The sequence below is a fragment of the Bombina bombina genome, chromosome 6 (assembly GCF_027579735.1).
Source record: "Bombina bombina isolate aBomBom1 chromosome 6, aBomBom1.pri, whole genome shotgun sequence".
In the NCBI taxonomy this organism is placed as follows: Eukaryota; Metazoa; Chordata; class Amphibia; order Anura; family Bombinatoridae; genus Bombina; species Bombina bombina.
In genome coordinates this window covers 569,234,717-569,251,774 of record NC_069504.1, presented here as the reverse complement: position 1 = coordinate 569,251,774, position 17,058 = coordinate 569,234,717, and the positions used below count along the sequence as shown (strand labels likewise).

Genomic DNA, 17,058 nt, shown 5'->3' with positions numbered 1-17,058 from the left:
AATTTGATGATAAAAGTAAATTGGAAAGTTGATTAAAATCACATGCTCTATCTGAATAATGAAAGTTTAATTTTGACTAGACTGTCCCTTTAACATAGTTTTCTACTATAGTTAACACAATTTCAAAATTCTTATATCACTCGCAACCATCATAGTGAATTGTTCAAAAACCAAATTCTTGTGCTGGCAATTAATTGTCAGGTGATGTTGGCACATACCTTGTGTTTAGTTATCAGCAGAATTAAATAAGTACATTGAGAAGGCTACGGAAGACATAACCTGTTTTAGAAACATGCTAATTAGGTCATGATTGGGATTTGTCTCTCTTGAGTAATAAATATAATTAGTATACCTGGATACCTTTAAAGGAGCGTTCTATAGATGAGTGTCCACTTATAAATAGAGCTTCTGTTGCCTTGACAATAATTACCATGTTTCCTTAAGAAGTACACAATCTATTCTATACATACCACTTTGAGAAGTAGACAATCTCATCAAGTGTAAAGAACTGAATAACTATCATGAATTTAAGAAGATAAATTGTGATCCTAGACTTCAAAGGCTTAAGTTTTTGTAAATAATGATTGTTGTTAGTTATAATTAATGACAAGTGACTTTAATGGGTAGAATAATAATTAGATGTTACAAAAGCCTATATAAATATTGGTTTGTTCTGATGACATGTGTGTAATTTTTCAGCATAATTATTGCAGTTAATGGATAATTATTTTAAATAGTAATTGTATATCATTAAAGTTGTATAGACAATGAGAAAACCATTATTAACCACTGTATTGGGGTTTTTGGCTACGTTTGTGTCATATGGGACTATACTGACATGAGGGTATATTATAATAATATTAACACAATATCATTTTAGTTGGGTTATTTGCATTTACTTTTTCTATACACATGCAGGAAAAAAGTAATGGTGAGATTACGAGTTTTGTGTTAGGAGCTATGCGGTACTAACGAGCAGTTTTTTCACGCCGCTCACTTGCCAGCAGCGCTGGTATTACGGGTTTTTATAAGCCCGGCGTTAAAAGACAAAAAGTGAGCGTAGTGCAAAATTTTGCTCCACACTTCACTTCAGTACCAGCGCTGCTTAAAGGGACAGTCTACACCAGAATTTTTATTGTTTTAAAAGATAGATAATCCCTTTATTACCCATTCCCCAGTTTTGCACAACCAACACAGTTATAATAATACACTTTTAACCCCTGTGATTATCTTGTATCTAAGCCTCTGCAAACTGCCCCTTTATTTCAGTTCTTTTGACAGACTTGCAGTTTAGCCAATCAGTGCCTGCTCCCAGATAACTTCACCTGCACGAGCACAGTGTTATCTATATGAAATACGTGAACTAACACCCACTAGTGCTGAAAAATTGTTAAAATGCATTCTGAAAAGAGGTGGCCTTCAAGGTCTAAGAAATTAGCATATGAACCTCCTAGGTTAAGCTTTCAACTAAGAATACCAAGAGAACAAAGCAAAATTGGTGATAAAAGTAAATTGGAAAATTGTTTAAAATGACATGCTCTATCTGAATCATGAAAGTTTATTTTGGCCTAGACTGTTCCTTTAAGTCAGCAGTGAGCTAGTCGTACGTGCTCGTGCACGATTTCCCCATAGGAATCAACGGGGAGAGCCGGCTGAGAAAAAGTCTAACAACTGCAAAAAAAGCAGCGTATAACTCAGTGACGCAGCCTCATTGATTCCTATGGGGAAACACATTTTATGTTTACACCTAACACCCTAACATGAACCCAGAGTATAAACACCCCTAATCTTACATTTATTAACCCCTAATCTGCCGCCCCTGACTTCGCCGACACCTGCATTATATTTATTAACCCCTAATCTGCCGCTCCGCACACCGCCGCCACCTACATTATACTTATTAACCCCTAATCTGCTGCCCCAACATCGCCGACACCTACATTATTTTTATTAACCCCTAATCTGCCACCCCAACATCGTCGCCACCTACATTATACTTATTAACCCCTAATCTACCGCTCCGGACATCGCCACCACTATAATAAACATATTAACCCCTAAACCGCCGCACTCCCGCCTCGCAAACATTAGTTAAATATTAACCCCTAATCTGCCGCCCCCAACGTCGCTGCCACTATACTAAATGTATTAACCCCTAAACCTAAGTCTAACCCTAACCCTAACACCCCCTAACTTAAATATAATTACAATAAATCTAAAGAGAAGTTAATATTATTACCTAAATAATTCCTATTTAAAACTAAATACTTACCTATAAAATAAACCCTAAGCTAGCTACAATATAACTAATAGTTACATTGTAGCTAGCTTAGGGTTTATTTTTATTTTACAGGCAAGTTTGTATTTATTTTAACTAGGTAGAATAGTTACTAAATAGTTATTAACTATTTAATAACTACCTAGCTAAAATAAATACAAATTGACCTGTAAAATAAAACCTAACCTAAGTAACACTAACACCTAACACTACACTACAATTAAATAAATTAAATAAATTAAAAACAATTAAATAAATTAAATACAATTAGCTAAAGTACAAAAACCCCCACTAAATTACAGAAAATAATAAATAAATTACAAAATATTTAAACTAATGACACCTAATCTAATAACCCTATCAAAATAAAAAAGCCCCCCCCCCCAAATAAAAAAAACCCTAGCCTAAACTAAACTATCAATAGCCCTTAAAAGGGCCTTTTGCTGGGCCTTTTGCGGGGCATTGCCCCAAAGAAATCAGCTCTCTTACCTGTAAAAAAAAAATACAAACAACCCCCCCAACAGTAACACCCACCACCCACACAACCAACCCCCCAAATAAAATACTAACTAAGAAAACCTAAGCTCCCCATTGCCCTGAAAAGGGCATTTGGATGGGCATTGCCCTTAAAAGGGCAGTTAGCTCTTTTGCGGCCCAAGGTCCCTAACCTAAAAATAAAACCGGACATCCATCCTCAAGGAAGCGGCAGAAGTCTTCATCCAACCGGGCCGAAGTCCTCAATGAAGCCGGGAGAAGTCTTCATTCAAGCCGGGCGAAGTGGTCCTCCAGACGGACAGAAGTCTTCATCCAGACGGCATCTTCTATCTTCATCCATCCGACGCGGAGCGGCTCCATTTTCAAGACATCCGTTGCGGAGCATCCTCTTCATCCGGAATCTTCTTACTGAATGACGGTTCCTTTAAGTGACGTCATCCAAGATGGTGTCCCTTAGATTCCGATTGGCTGATAGAATTCTATCAGCCAACCGGAATTAAGGTAGAAAAAATTCTATTGGCTGATGCAATCAGCCAATAGGATTGAAGTTCAATACTATTGGCTGATCCAATCAGCCAATAGGATTGAGCTCGCATTCTATTGGCTGTTCATTCCAATTTTTTTGCGATGCGGGAGGTCCTCGGTTTAGGGGTTAATAGGTAGTTTATGGGTGTTAGTGTACTTTTTAGCATTTTAGTTATGAGTTTCATGCTACGGCGTTGTACCATAAAACTCATAACTACTGACTTTTAAATGCATTAGGACTTTTGACGGGGTAGGGTGTACCGCTCACTTTTTGGCCTCCCAGGACAGACTCGTAATACTGGCGCTATGGAAGTCCAATAGAAAAAAGACTTTACAAAGTTTGTTTTGCGGTAAGGACAAAAAAGTGTGCGGTGCCCCTAAACCTGCAAGACTCGTAATACCAGCGGTAGTGAAAAAGAAGCATTAGGACCTGTTAACGCTGCTTTTTCAGCCTAACGCACAACTCGTAATCTAGCCGTAAGTATCTTAATGCAAGTAATCTGGAGAGCTGTTTGTATTAAAGGAAGACCTTAATATGTCATCAAGACAAACATTTGGATTTTGTTCAATATAACTTCTGCAATGCTTTTCTTCTTAAAAGGATAAATAAAATCCCTAATAATTAATATTTGTTATGTATAATATTTATAAGCTTGTGATTCGTATTGCTGAATTTGTTAACCACGCCCCTTTTTCGGATACAGCATTTACAGTACATGTGTGAATATGCAATGCTCTTTGATAATAGGTTTGTTTATTTTATTTTATAATTTGTTATGATTTTGTTGAATTATTGAAAGAATGGCCATCTGTTTATCCCTGATAATACAGGGAGTGCAGAATTATTAGGCAAATGAGTATTTTGACCACATCATCCTCTTTATGCATGTTGTCTTACTCCAAGCTGTATAGGCTCGAAAGCCTACTACCAATTAAGCATATTAGGTGATGTGCATCTCTGTAATGAGAAGGGGTGTGGTCTAATGACATCAACACCCTATATCAGGTGTGCATAATTATTAGGCAACTTCCTTTCCTTTGGCAAAATGGGTCAAAAGAAGGACTTGACAGGCTCAGAAAAGTCAAAAATAGTGAGATATCTTGCAGAGGGATGCAGCACTCTTAAAATTGCAAAGCTTCTGAAGCGTGATCATCGAACAATCAAGCGTTTCATTCAAAATAGTCAACAGGGTCGCAAGAAGCGTGTGGAAAAACCAGGGCGCAAAATAACTGCCCATGAACTGAGAAAAGTCAAGCGTGCAGCTGCCAAGATGCCACTTGCCACCAGTTTGGCCATATTTCAGAGCTGCAACATCACTGGAGTGCCCAAAAGCACAAGGTGTGCAATATTCAGAGACATGGCCAAGGTAAGAAAGGCTGAAAGACGACCACCACTGAACAAGACACACAAGCTGAAACGTCAAGACTGGGCCAAGAAATATCTCAAGACTGATTTTTCTAAGGTTTTATGGACTGATGAAATGAGAGTGAGTCTTGATGGGCCAGATGGATGGGCCCGTGGCTGGATTGGTAAAGGGCAGAGAGCTCCAGTCCGACTCAGACGCCAGCAAGGTGGAGGTGGAGTACTGGTTTGGGCTGGTATCATCAAAGATGAGCTTGTGGGGCCTTTTCGGGTTGAGGATGGAGTCAAGCTCAACTCCCAGTCCTACTGCCAGTTTCTGGAAGACACCTTCTTCAAGCAGTGGTACAGGAAGAAGTCTGCATCCTTCAAGAAAAAAACATGATTTTCATGCAGGACAATGCTCCATCACACGCGTCCAAGTACTCCACAGCGTGGCTGGCAAGAAAGGGTATAAAAGAAGAGAATCTAATGACATGGCCTCCTTGTTCACCTGATCTGAACCCCATTGAGAACCTGTGGTCCATCATCAAATGTGAGATTTACAAGGAGGGAAAACAGTACACCTCTCTGAACAGTGTCTGGGAGGCTGTGGTTGCTGCTGCACGCAATGTTGATGGTGAACAGATCAAAACACTGACAGAATCCATGGATGGCAGGCTTTTGAGTGTCCTTGCAAAGAAAGGTGGCTATATTGGTCACTGATTTGTTTTTGTTTTGTTTTTGAATGTCAGAAATGTATATTTGTGAATGTTGAGATGTTATATTGGTTTCACTGGTAAAAATAAATAATTGAAATGGGTATATAATTGTTTTTTGTTAAGTTGCCTAATAATTATGCACAGTAATAGTCACCTGCACACACAGATATCCCCCTAAAATAGCTAAAACTAAAAACAAACTAAAAACTACTTCCAAAAATATTCAGCTTTGATATTAATGAGTTTTTTGGGTTCATTGAGAACATGGTTGTTGTTCAATAATAAAATTAATCCTCAAAAATACAACTTGCCTAATAATTCTGCACTCCCTGTATACATTATTTAGTATGATCACAAGGCACTTAGAGACACAGGTATTGTCTATGTATTTGATTATATGATTACCTGCATGTGCTGCACCTCTTTATTGGAGTTGATAAACTATAGTGAATGGTTAAGTTGTGGATGAAAGGAGTTTGCTTATGTACTACCCCAAAACGTCAATGAATAAACACTGGAAGCAAATATTGTTGCTATTTTTTGTATGTGTGTGTGTTTGTGTATGTGTATGTGTGTATATATATGGATATATATATATATATATATATATATATATATATATATATATATATATATATATATAAATAAAATATTTACTTTATATAATATTTTCTTCTAGAAATATTTCTAATATTTCTATTTTAACTATTTTTAACATTGTTTAAAACGTATATGGTGTATGACAAGGTGTTTGACTGGGAAGCTCTAAAAGGTGTATTTGTATATGTGTACATGTGAAAAGAAAAGAAGATCGTAAAGTTTGCGCTCTTCTTTTCACATGTACAACTTGGCATCTGAGCTGTGTGAAGGAAGCACGGCATAAAAGGAGCTGAACTGCGGGATTTGGTTTTTACAAGGGGAGAAACATTTCTTACCTTCATTGCATCTCACATTGTTCTTCAACATATTGTAACTGAGATACTGTTTCTTCCTTTTCACAATACAATTGAGGACACCTGTTGGAATATCTCTATTGAGAGACATTTATGTTTTTTACAACCACTTGACTTGTGTGTATATCATATGTGGTGTATTTTCAATTTTTAATTTGTATTTTTTTATATCTTATTTTATTTTTTGTATTGAAAATCTTCATAGATATAGTGTGTACAATTTACACACTTACACCAAACATTTACACTGGATACATAAGAATCTGTAACTGATTCAGTATAAGGTTGTAGACTTTCTTTTGTATTTGTATATGTGTATGCACACATAAATACAAATACACATACAAATATATACACAGTGTTTTGTTATAATTTTCTTCTGGTTCTAACTCTTTATTTCAGGTCTCAAGTCACGCTAGGTTTTTTAGTGTTGTTATTAGTAACACATAACTTTCAACTTGTAAGATGAGTGATGTTTAACGCAATCCCACTATCCATTGAATGTATAGGTCAACCTAAAGGGATGTTGGCCGCATTAAACATTCTAGCCTCCCCCCTTTTTTGACATTTGACATCTCCTGTTAAAGGGACAGTCTACTCCATAATTGTTATTGTTTAAAAATAAAAGTATCCCACAAAAGGGAGTACACCCCTCACATTTTTGTAAATATGTTATTATATCTTTTCATGTGACAACACTGAAGAAATGACACTTTGCTACAATGTGAAGTAGTAAGTGTACAGCCTGTATAACAGTGTAAATTTGCTGTGCCCTCAAAATAACTCAACAGACAGCCATTAATGTCTAAACTGTTGGCAACAAAAGTGAGTACACCCCTAAGTGGAAATGTCCAAATTGGGCCCAATTAGCCATTTTTCCTCCCCGGTGTCATGTGACTCGTTAGTGTTACAATGTCTCAGATGTGAATGGGGAGCAGGTGTGTTAAATTTGGTGTTATCGCTCTCACACTCTCTCATACTGGTCACTGGAAGTTCAACATGGCAACTCATGACAAAGAACTCTCTGAGGATCTGAAAAAAAGAATTGTTGCTCTACATAAAGATGGCCTAGGCTATAAGAAGATTGCAAAGACCCTGAAACTGAGATGCAGCACAGTGGGCAAGACCATACAGCGGTTTCACAGGACAGGTTCCACTCAGAACAGGCCTCAAAGTTGAGTGCACGTGCTCAGCGTCATATCCAGGGGTTGTCTTTGGGAAATAGACATATGAGTGCTGCAAGCATTGCTGCAGAGGTTGAAGGGGTGGGGGGTCAGACTGGCAGTGATCAGACCATACGCCGCACACTGTATCAAATTGGTCTGCATGGCTGTCATCCCAGAAGGAAGCCTCTTCTAAAGATGATGCACAAGAAATCCCGCAAACAGTTTGCTGAAGACAAGCAGACTAAGGACATGGATTACTGGAACCATGTCCTGTGGTCCAATGAGACCGAGATAAAATTATTTGGCTCAGATGGTGTCAAGCGTGTGTGGTGGCAACCAGGTGAGGAGTACAAAGACAAGTGTGTCTTGCCTACACTCAAGCATGGTGGTGGGAGTGTCATGGTCTGGGCCTGCATAAGTGCTGCCGGCACTGGGGATCTACAGCTCATTGAGGGAACCATGAATGCCAACATGTACTGTGACATACTGAAGCAGAGCATGATCCCCTCCCTTCGGAGACTGGGCCACAGGGCAGTATTCCAACATGATAACGACCCCAAACACACCTCCAAGACGACCACTGCCTTGCTAAAGAAGCTGAGGGTAAAGGTGATGGACTGGCCAAGCATGTCTCCAGACCTAACCCCTATTGAGCATCTGTGGGGCATCCTCAAATGGAAGGTGGGGGAGCGCAAGGTCTCTAACATCCACCACTGATCCTATAACCAGCCCTTGTCTGGCTATACGCATGAGCCAGTGTCACTACTGTGTCTTTGTATAGAGCTGGGTGTTAATATATTATGCTGATGCAGATACCACTGATCCTATAACCAGCCCTCCTCTGGCTATACCCATGTGCCAGTGTCACTACTGTGTCTTTGTATAGTGCTGGTTGTTATTATACAGATGCAGATACACATCCAGTATTTCACTCAGGCTTTATTTATTCCATAACTTATCACCCAATATCACTAGCAGTCTCTTGACAAGCCACTAACTTTATTCACACTACATATTCTCCCTTTCCTATTATTTAATCAGAAAGAAAAGATATACTAAGGTTGTGAATCACAACCTTAGTATATCTTTTCTTTCTAATTAAATACTACTTATAATAAACCTCAGATGCTGGTTAAAGTGTTTACCTTTGCATATAAAGCTCCAGGGACACAGTGGCAGCTTGCTTCTTGAATCTTCCCTCTCTCTGTCTGACTCAGAGTAATTTTCCCGATACTAAGAGGCATCACGTGGGCGAGGCCCCAACTCTGCGAAACGTGGCGCTGCGTGTGTCAAGGAGGAGTTTGGACCAGCATTGATCTGTACTACTCCTGCCTCCAGCAAAATAGGCGGCGGACACTTCAAGGGCCAGTCACGGACACCTTGCCTATCCCTGGTGGATAATATGAGTAAATTAGAAAATTCCTTAAAATTGCATTCTCTATCTGAATCACTAAAGTTTAATTTTGACTAGACTATCCCTTTAATATACTGTTTACCGCTGTGATTACCTTGTATCTAAGCCTCTGCAGACTGCGCCCTTATCTCTTTGCTATTTACCGACTTGCATTTTAGTTAATTAGTGATGACTTGTGAATAACTCCAACGGGAGTGAGCACAATGTTATCTATATGACACACATGAACTAGCAGTGTCTTGCTCTGAAAAGCTATAAAAGTGCAGTGAGATAAAAGGGGCCTGCAGGGGCTTAGAAACATGCAGAAATTTAGAGGTTTAGAAGTTATAAAATATATTAAAGGGACACTGAACCCAAATTTTTTCTTTCATGATTCAGATAGAGCATGCAATTTTAAGCAACTTTCTAATTTACTCCTATTATCAACGTTTATTCGTTCTCTTGCTATCTTTATTTGAAAAACAAGGCATCTAAGCTTTTTTTTGGGGTTCAGAACTCTAGACAGCATTTTTTTATTGGTGGATGAATTGATCCACCAATCAGCAAGAACAACCCAGGTTGTTCACCAAAAATGGGCCGGCATCTAAACTTACATTCTTGCATTTCAAATAAAGATACCAAGAGAATGAAGAAAATTTGATAATAGGAGTAAATTAGAAAGTTGCTTAAAATTGCATGCTCTATCTGAATCATGAAAGAAAAAATTTGGGTTCAGTGTCCCTTTAATATAACAATGCTGGTTGTGCAAAGCTGGGGAATGGGCAGTAAAGGCACTATCTTATAAACAATAACATTTTTGGAGTAGACTGCCCCTTTAAGGTGTATATTAAAAAAAAGGGAACATAAGACAATAAAGTCCTATGCTTACAATATGTTTATACACAGTAAGATCCTTGCATTAAGAATGCACAATCCAGTGCACATAAAGGCTCTACAAGATATTCTATGTTCATAATAAATATATTTTCCTGTTCTCTAATCACTTGAGATTCCTTAGCAATTATTTTGAATGTTTTATAAAGTATTAGGGCAGATCAGCAATACTTCCTGTTGCACTGACTCCAGGATGTAATTGATTTACAATACTATTTTAGATTTATTACACTGAGAACATTTATTTTTGTTCTGCAAGTTACTAAGTGGCACTTTCTTGTCTGTTTTGATAAAAATAAAAGTTGCTTAATGATAAAAAAGTTAAAACCATTTGCCAAATATGGTTGCAGAAAAAGGATAATGCTGTGGTAGCCAGTGTAGTCGACGAAAGTCATTTTGCAAATAATAAAAAAAGATGTACAAGGGATATCTTGAATGGCGATCTAATAGGGGATGTAATTGCAAGCTTTCAGGACACTGGGGTCCCTTTGTCAGGCAGTTATATAACTTACAAAACTTGGGTTCTAGCTTTAGAGCACTGGTTTTTAAACCTGTCCTCAGACCTCCCTAACAGGTGAGATTTTGAGGATATCTTAATTAGATTATGGGTAAAATAATCAGCTGATAAAATAATCCTGAAAATCTGGCCTGTTAGGGAGGCCGAGAACAGATTTGAAAACCAGTAATTTAGAGAAAAGAGGCAGAGTGAGCATTTTTGTTGTTGTTGCAGAACAATGTGGAAAATTAAATATTAATGATTAGAATAAATGTGTTTTACATAATTTAATTGTTTTATTATGTAAATATTTTAAACATAGATTCCTGACTATTTTTCACTGTAGGGCACATTTTTGTTTACAGGTTGTTTTGTATTGTCCGTCTCCCCATTCTAATAAAGGAAAGTACAGTGCTTGGCCAGATACAATTGGCATTTAAACCCCTTAGGTTTTTGCTTCATTTGATGAAATTGATTGTTGTAGCTAAAATCACACAAAATGCAGCTTGTAAGATCACTAATGTCTTTGTTTTCTCTAGTGGGGAAAGTGGAGCAGGTAAAACAGTGGCTGCCAAATACATCATGGGATATATCTCAAAGGTTTCAGGAGGAGGCCCAAAAGTTCAGGTATGTGTTCTACAAACAGCCATCAGCAAGGGGTGATTGGTTAACTTACTCAGCTTGCCTCCTTTGTGTGCAAGTTCTCATATACAAGTTATCTTTCCATGTAAAAGACTGGGTAGGGAATTTTACATTGTGCTTTAAAGGGACAGACAACACCAGAATTTTTGTTGTTTTAAAATAAAGATAATCCCTTTATTACCCATTCCCCAGTTTTGCACAACCAACTCAGTTATAATAATACACGTTTTACCTCTGTAATTACCTTGTATCTAAGCTTCTGCTGACTGCCCCCTTATTTCAGTTCTTTTGACTGACTTGCATTTTAGCCAATCAGTGCTCACTCCTAGGTCACTTCACGTGCATGAGCTCAATGTTATCTATATGAAACACATGAACTAACACCCTCTAGTGGTCAAAATGCATTCAGATTAGAGGCAGTCTTTAAGGTCTAAGAAATTAGCATATAAACCTCCTAGCTTTAGCTTTCAACTAAGAATACCAAGAGAACAAAGCAAAATTGGTAATAAAAATAAATTGGGACGTTGTTTAAAATTTCATGCCCTATTTAAATCATGAAAGTTTTTTTTTCGACTTGACTGTCCCATTAACCCCTTAATGTATGTCCTCTAAAAAAAATACAGTTAATGACCGAGGACGTACCCTGTACGTTGTCGGTCTGGGAAAGCGGTGGAAGCGATCCTGATCGCTTCCAGCAGCTTTCCAGTTATTGCAGTGATGCCTCGATACCCTTGCTTGTTTTAAGGGTACAGGAATTGCAGCTACATAAAGTCTTTCATAAAAGTCTTCATGTTACATAGTTTTTAGAAATAAAATTGGAGGATTAAATAATATTGGAGATTTAAATAAATGAAAAACGTCAAATATATATTATTTATTATTGTAAAAGATTATATTCCAAAGATAATATTCCGGGAAAAAACAGCTTTGGAAAAAACGGAAGAAAAAAAAATCCCTAAGTTTTCTGGGGGGCTGGGGTTCAGAGCCTTCCCATCTCTAATCCCTACTTTACTATGAACTGGAATATTCAAGAATTACAATGAATAACTGTACTAAAGTCAGTTTCTTTAATATAAATATTTTTTTGCAACTGTAGCTGAAAATATCAAGTAGGAGTATTGCCAGAAACTGGGTTCTTGTATACATAAAATGCAAATATAATAGCAGAAAAAATGCCCAAAGCATATTATCTTATTGAACTAAACCCTGAGATATCTCACTTAGATAAAGACTAAACAGTGATTTTGTCATCAGAATGTGTTTATTAGCATGTAACAATGTAGCTTTTAAATAATATTGTTTCTGTATAACAGCTGGTTTTTAAAAAATAAACATTTTGTTGCTGAATAAAACTGTTTAAAGGGCCAGTAAACCCACCAAATAATGTTATATAATTCTGCACATAGTACAGAATTATATAACATTAGCTTAGCACCAGCTTTCTAAAGCAAAGTATTTCAGAGATATTTACCTACGAAATTTTACAGACCGCCCCTCATGACTCTACTGAGCGGGTCTGTTTTTTACCTAAGCGCATCGGGCACGCTGTCTAGTCACAGCACGCCAGATTACGCCATTAAACTGAATGTAGACTGCTTCCGCTCTGGTCTGGTAGAGGGAGCGAGCTACATTCAGTTTAATGGCGTGATCGCTCACGTTGTGACTGACTAGACAGCGTGCCCGATGCACTTAGGTAAAAAAGCAGACCCGCTCAGTAAAGCCAGGAGCGGTGGTCTGTAAAATTTAATTTCATAGGTAAACATCTCTGAAATACTTTGCTTCAGAAAGCTGGCACTAGGCTAATGTTATATAATTCTGAACTATGTGCAGAATTATATAACATTATTTGGTAGGTTTACTGGCCCTTTAAAGGGATATTAAACACACCTTGCTTTATTGTAAACGTTATGTTGTTCCACACTCCCTAGAGAGGCTACAAAGCAAATTGTGTAATTTAGATGCTCTTCAAATAACTGGTGTAGGCAACTTGCAGTATTTTAAAGAAAACCTCAGTACATCATTTGCTTTTGTGTGCGGGCCAAGCATAATTTTTACACAAAAGGAGACGTTTAATGTACATCTACTTAATGTTTTTTGTTTTGGTAGTAGCATTCAATTAGATATAAAACTTTGAAAGAAATATAAATGTTCTAATTGTAGTTTATTATTGCACTATTGCCTGCAAATAATTATGTGTTTAACTCCTGATAAGAGTGTAAACACATAGTTAAAGCTAGCTCCAGAGCAACAATGCACTGCTGGGACCTAATGGAACACATCTGGTGAGCCAATGACAAGAGAAAAATGTGTGTAGCCACCAATCAGTAGCTAGCTCCCAGTAGTGTTTTGCTACTGTGAGAATATATTTTCAGGAAAGGATACCCAGAAAGAAAATTTGATAATAGAAGTGAATTTGAAATTGTCTTAAATTTACATATTCTATACCTTGAACTGATATCTGCTTTTCTTGTAGCATGTGAAAGATATAATCCTGCAGTCCAACCCTTTACTAGAGGCCTTTGGGAATGCAAAAACAGTGAGGAATAACAACTCAAGCCGTTTTGTAAGTCATGTTCCCTGTCATGTTGATTAGCACTTTGTGTGCTGCATATTTGTGTGGGAAAGGGGGGTTATATTTTTACTAGCTTATGTTTTATTTAGCACTAAAAGAACAAGGTAAGCAAGTCTGCAGATTAGGTTTGTTTATATTAAATAAACTGCTGACTTAAGGTTAAACATAAAAAAATAAACACATAGACATTGAGTATTAATGCATCAGACATCAACATTATTTGTTTAAATATTATAACTAAAGAGAAGTTGAATATATATGTTTTTTAAGAAAGAAAGTAAAGTGTTTATAGTTTATATGCTAAAAAAAGAGGTCATGACAACAGCTTAATGATACATTTGAGTCTAAGCACATACTTAAGAAGCATCTCAAAACCAGTGGTACCTTTTCTAATCTGAGTATTTTGTGTGAAGATTTTGGGCCCCATTTATGAAGCTGCGGAGGCAGCTTCGGAGCCTGAGTGTTGCAGTCTCTCACAAGTGGGCATAAAACACTAGTTAAGTAGTTTCAGTGTTAAAACCGCTGCTAATTAGCGTCTTCACCACCATAAGCTGGCAGAGTTAAGTCATCCCAATCAGATCAATTAGTTGCGCAATAGCAGGAGGCCACAGCAATGTTAACTATGGGCAACGAACGCTACCCGCTCGTTGCAATGCTGGTCTGACAAGGTTCCCGGATGGGAACATTGTCTAGCCTTTGATAACTGGGGCCCTGGTTTTTTTACTTCCTTTTCTATGGCATTTCAATTTATTAGAAGTGCTCATATTTCAATTTAAAGCTTGAATAAATATAGAATAGTTGTTTCACTTCTACATATTTGTCAAGAAAATAGATTACTGTACAAAGATATACAAATAGATTACTGTACAAAGGGCAAATCATAAAAATAAACATTTTCTATGTATTATTTCCAATGAATAACTGTCAAGATATTGATAGACGTATCTGGGTGCACTTTGTTGCCTTTCATTACTATATTTAATATTTTTTCACTTTGTATTTGTGATTCTTAATACACATTTATTTGTCTCAGAAAATCTGTTTTTCCTTACATTCATCTGGGGCGAAAAATATGTAAGAAACAGGTATTTTAAAGTTGTGTTTTTATTCTGGGGGTTTATGTACCCCTACAAAGAAGCAAAATCTAGGAGTTCAACACAAAACTGATATTTATTCATCATGTATGTAATTAATTTGATGTTATTGTATAATTATTAATTGAATGTCACAACACTTAATTGCCATTGTTAATGAAAATTCTATTGAATGTATTTTAGTTGTGTGTTAGTTCTCTAGTTTAAAATTTGAGCAATGTTTTTAACTTCATTAGAGCAGGAATTAATCTTTTTTTAATATGTGAAATTAGCATATACATTTTCTTATGTATTGGAATGGGTTTGAATAGTCTTGAATTTGAAAACACTGCAAACACTGTATACAGCATAAGACTTGTAAAGAAAGAAAAAATCATCTTAGACACATTTTAATATATACCTTTTCCAACTCTCCTTAACCAGGGGAAATATTTTGAAATCCAGTTCAGCCCAGGTGGAGAGCCAGATGGGGGAAAGATCTCAAACTTTCTGCTGGAAAAATCCAGAGTAGTGATGAGAAACCCAGGGGAGCGAAGCTTTCACATTTTTTACCAGGTATCAATAAATGTATATATGATCAATAAAGCATTTTCCAAATACCATAGAAATTATTATATTCATAAGAAAAAATATAACAATCTCTTTTAGGTATTAACCTATGATCTAAATGTAAGGATATTTACAAGTTATAAGATGTGTTTATATGTATATTGCATTGCAGTGCCTAGATAGTATACTTTACATACATAAACTCAGGTAGAAAATGTCATTGCACAGCCCCATATGTGTATTCTTCATTTGTTTGGGTAATATTTTTCACTTGGCATGTATGTATGTATGCCTCACATTTTCTTCATTTGAAGTAACATGATTTGCTTATTCTCTTTCCTCTCTATATGTGTTGCAGTCATATACCACCCCTCTGGCTCCTCAACTCAATTTTTAGACACCCCTGCCCTCATTCTTGGTGACTTCAACATCCCTCTTGACAATCCCACTGCCTCCTTTGCAAAACAGCTTCTGCAACTCACCTCCTCTTTTGGCCTGTCACAATGGACTCTCCCAATCACAAAGATGGCCACTCCCTCAATCTGATTTTCATCTATCGGTGATCTCATATTTCACAAACTTCCCTTTTCCTCTTTCTGACCATCATCTCCTCACTTGCAAGATCACATCCCTCCCTACAACTCCCTCTACCCCTCACACCAAACTTCACAGAAGCATTAAGTCATTAGATCAGCAACAGCTCGCTAGCTCTCTCGAACCTCTCCTCTCTTCCATCCCTTTCTTTTCCTGCCCAGACCAATCTATCTGCCACTATAACTCCACCCTTACATCAGTCCTTGACAATCTGTCCCCACCTACCATAGCTCAGAAATCACACACTCAGCCCTGGCACACTCCTCCGACATGGTACCTACGCAGATGTTCCCGTACTGCTGAGCGACACTGGAGAAAATCTCGGAGTTCAGCTGACTTTATTCACTACAAGTTCATCTTGAACTCCTACTATTCTGCCCTTAATCTTTATAAGCAACAATACTTCTCTACTCTCATCTCTACTCTTTCCTCTAACCCAAAACGTTTGTTCTCCACATTCAATACTCTTCTCCGCCCACCCCCATCTCCTAACACAACTTCTCACTTAGCTCAAGATTTTGCCAGCCACTTCAATAACAAAATTGACTCCATCAGAAATGAAATTAGCTCTTAACATATTACCAATCTCCCACCCCCTTAAAAGCTAACAATCATCCAAAACCCATAGCCATAAATGTAGCTCTTTTGTCCCTGTTAGGAAGAAGTTTCTGCCCTTATACTGTCCTCTTACCTCACTACCTGTCCCCTCAACCTTATCCCCTCACAGCTATTCCCCTCCCTCTCTTCTCCCTCTCTTCTCCCTCTCTTCCTTACCCCTACACTCACACACATATTCAACCTCTCCCTCAGCACTGGTATGTTTACCTCATCTCTAAAACATGCACTGGTCACACCTATCCTCAAAAAAACCTCTCGATCCAACCTCCCCATCCAACTACTGCCCTATTTCCCTACTCCCTCTTGCCTCAAAGCTCCTTGAAAAGCTAGTATATGCACGTCTATCCCACTTCCTTACACTAAACTCCTGCCTTGACCCACTGCAATCTGGATTTCACCCCCTTCACTCCACAGAGACAGCAATTGTTAAGATTACAAACAACCTACTTACAGCAAAATACAAATGCCACTTCTCTCCGATTATCCTCCTTGATCTGTCTGCAGCCTTTGATAATGTCGACCACCCGCTTTTGCTCCAAACCCTCCAATCCTTCGATATCTGCAACACAGCTCTCTTGTGGTTCTCTTCCTATCTATCTAACCGTACCTTTAGTGTAGCCTTTTCTGGAGCATCCTCTGCCTCGTTACCACTTTCTGTTCGGGTACCTCAAGGTTCTGTCCTCTGTCCCCTTCTCTTTTACATCTACACGTCATTATTAGGTTCCTTA

The 17,058-nt window shown here is 37.6% G+C and overlaps 1 protein-coding gene across 1 annotated transcript in view; it reads left to right on the top strand.

Moving 5' to 3' along the window:
* Positions 1-17,058, top strand: part of MYO1E (myosin IE) — a 416,633-nt gene that overhangs the window by 198,259 nt on the left and 201,316 nt on the right. The window contains exons 5-7 of the mRNA XM_053717534.1: positions 10,801-10,888; positions 13,377-13,466; positions 14,993-15,124. Coding sequence (XP_053573509.1) covers positions 10,801-10,888; positions 13,377-13,466; positions 14,993-15,124 — 310 coding nt within the window. The remainder of the gene's footprint in view (positions 1-10,800; positions 10,889-13,376; positions 13,467-14,992; positions 15,125-17,058) is intronic.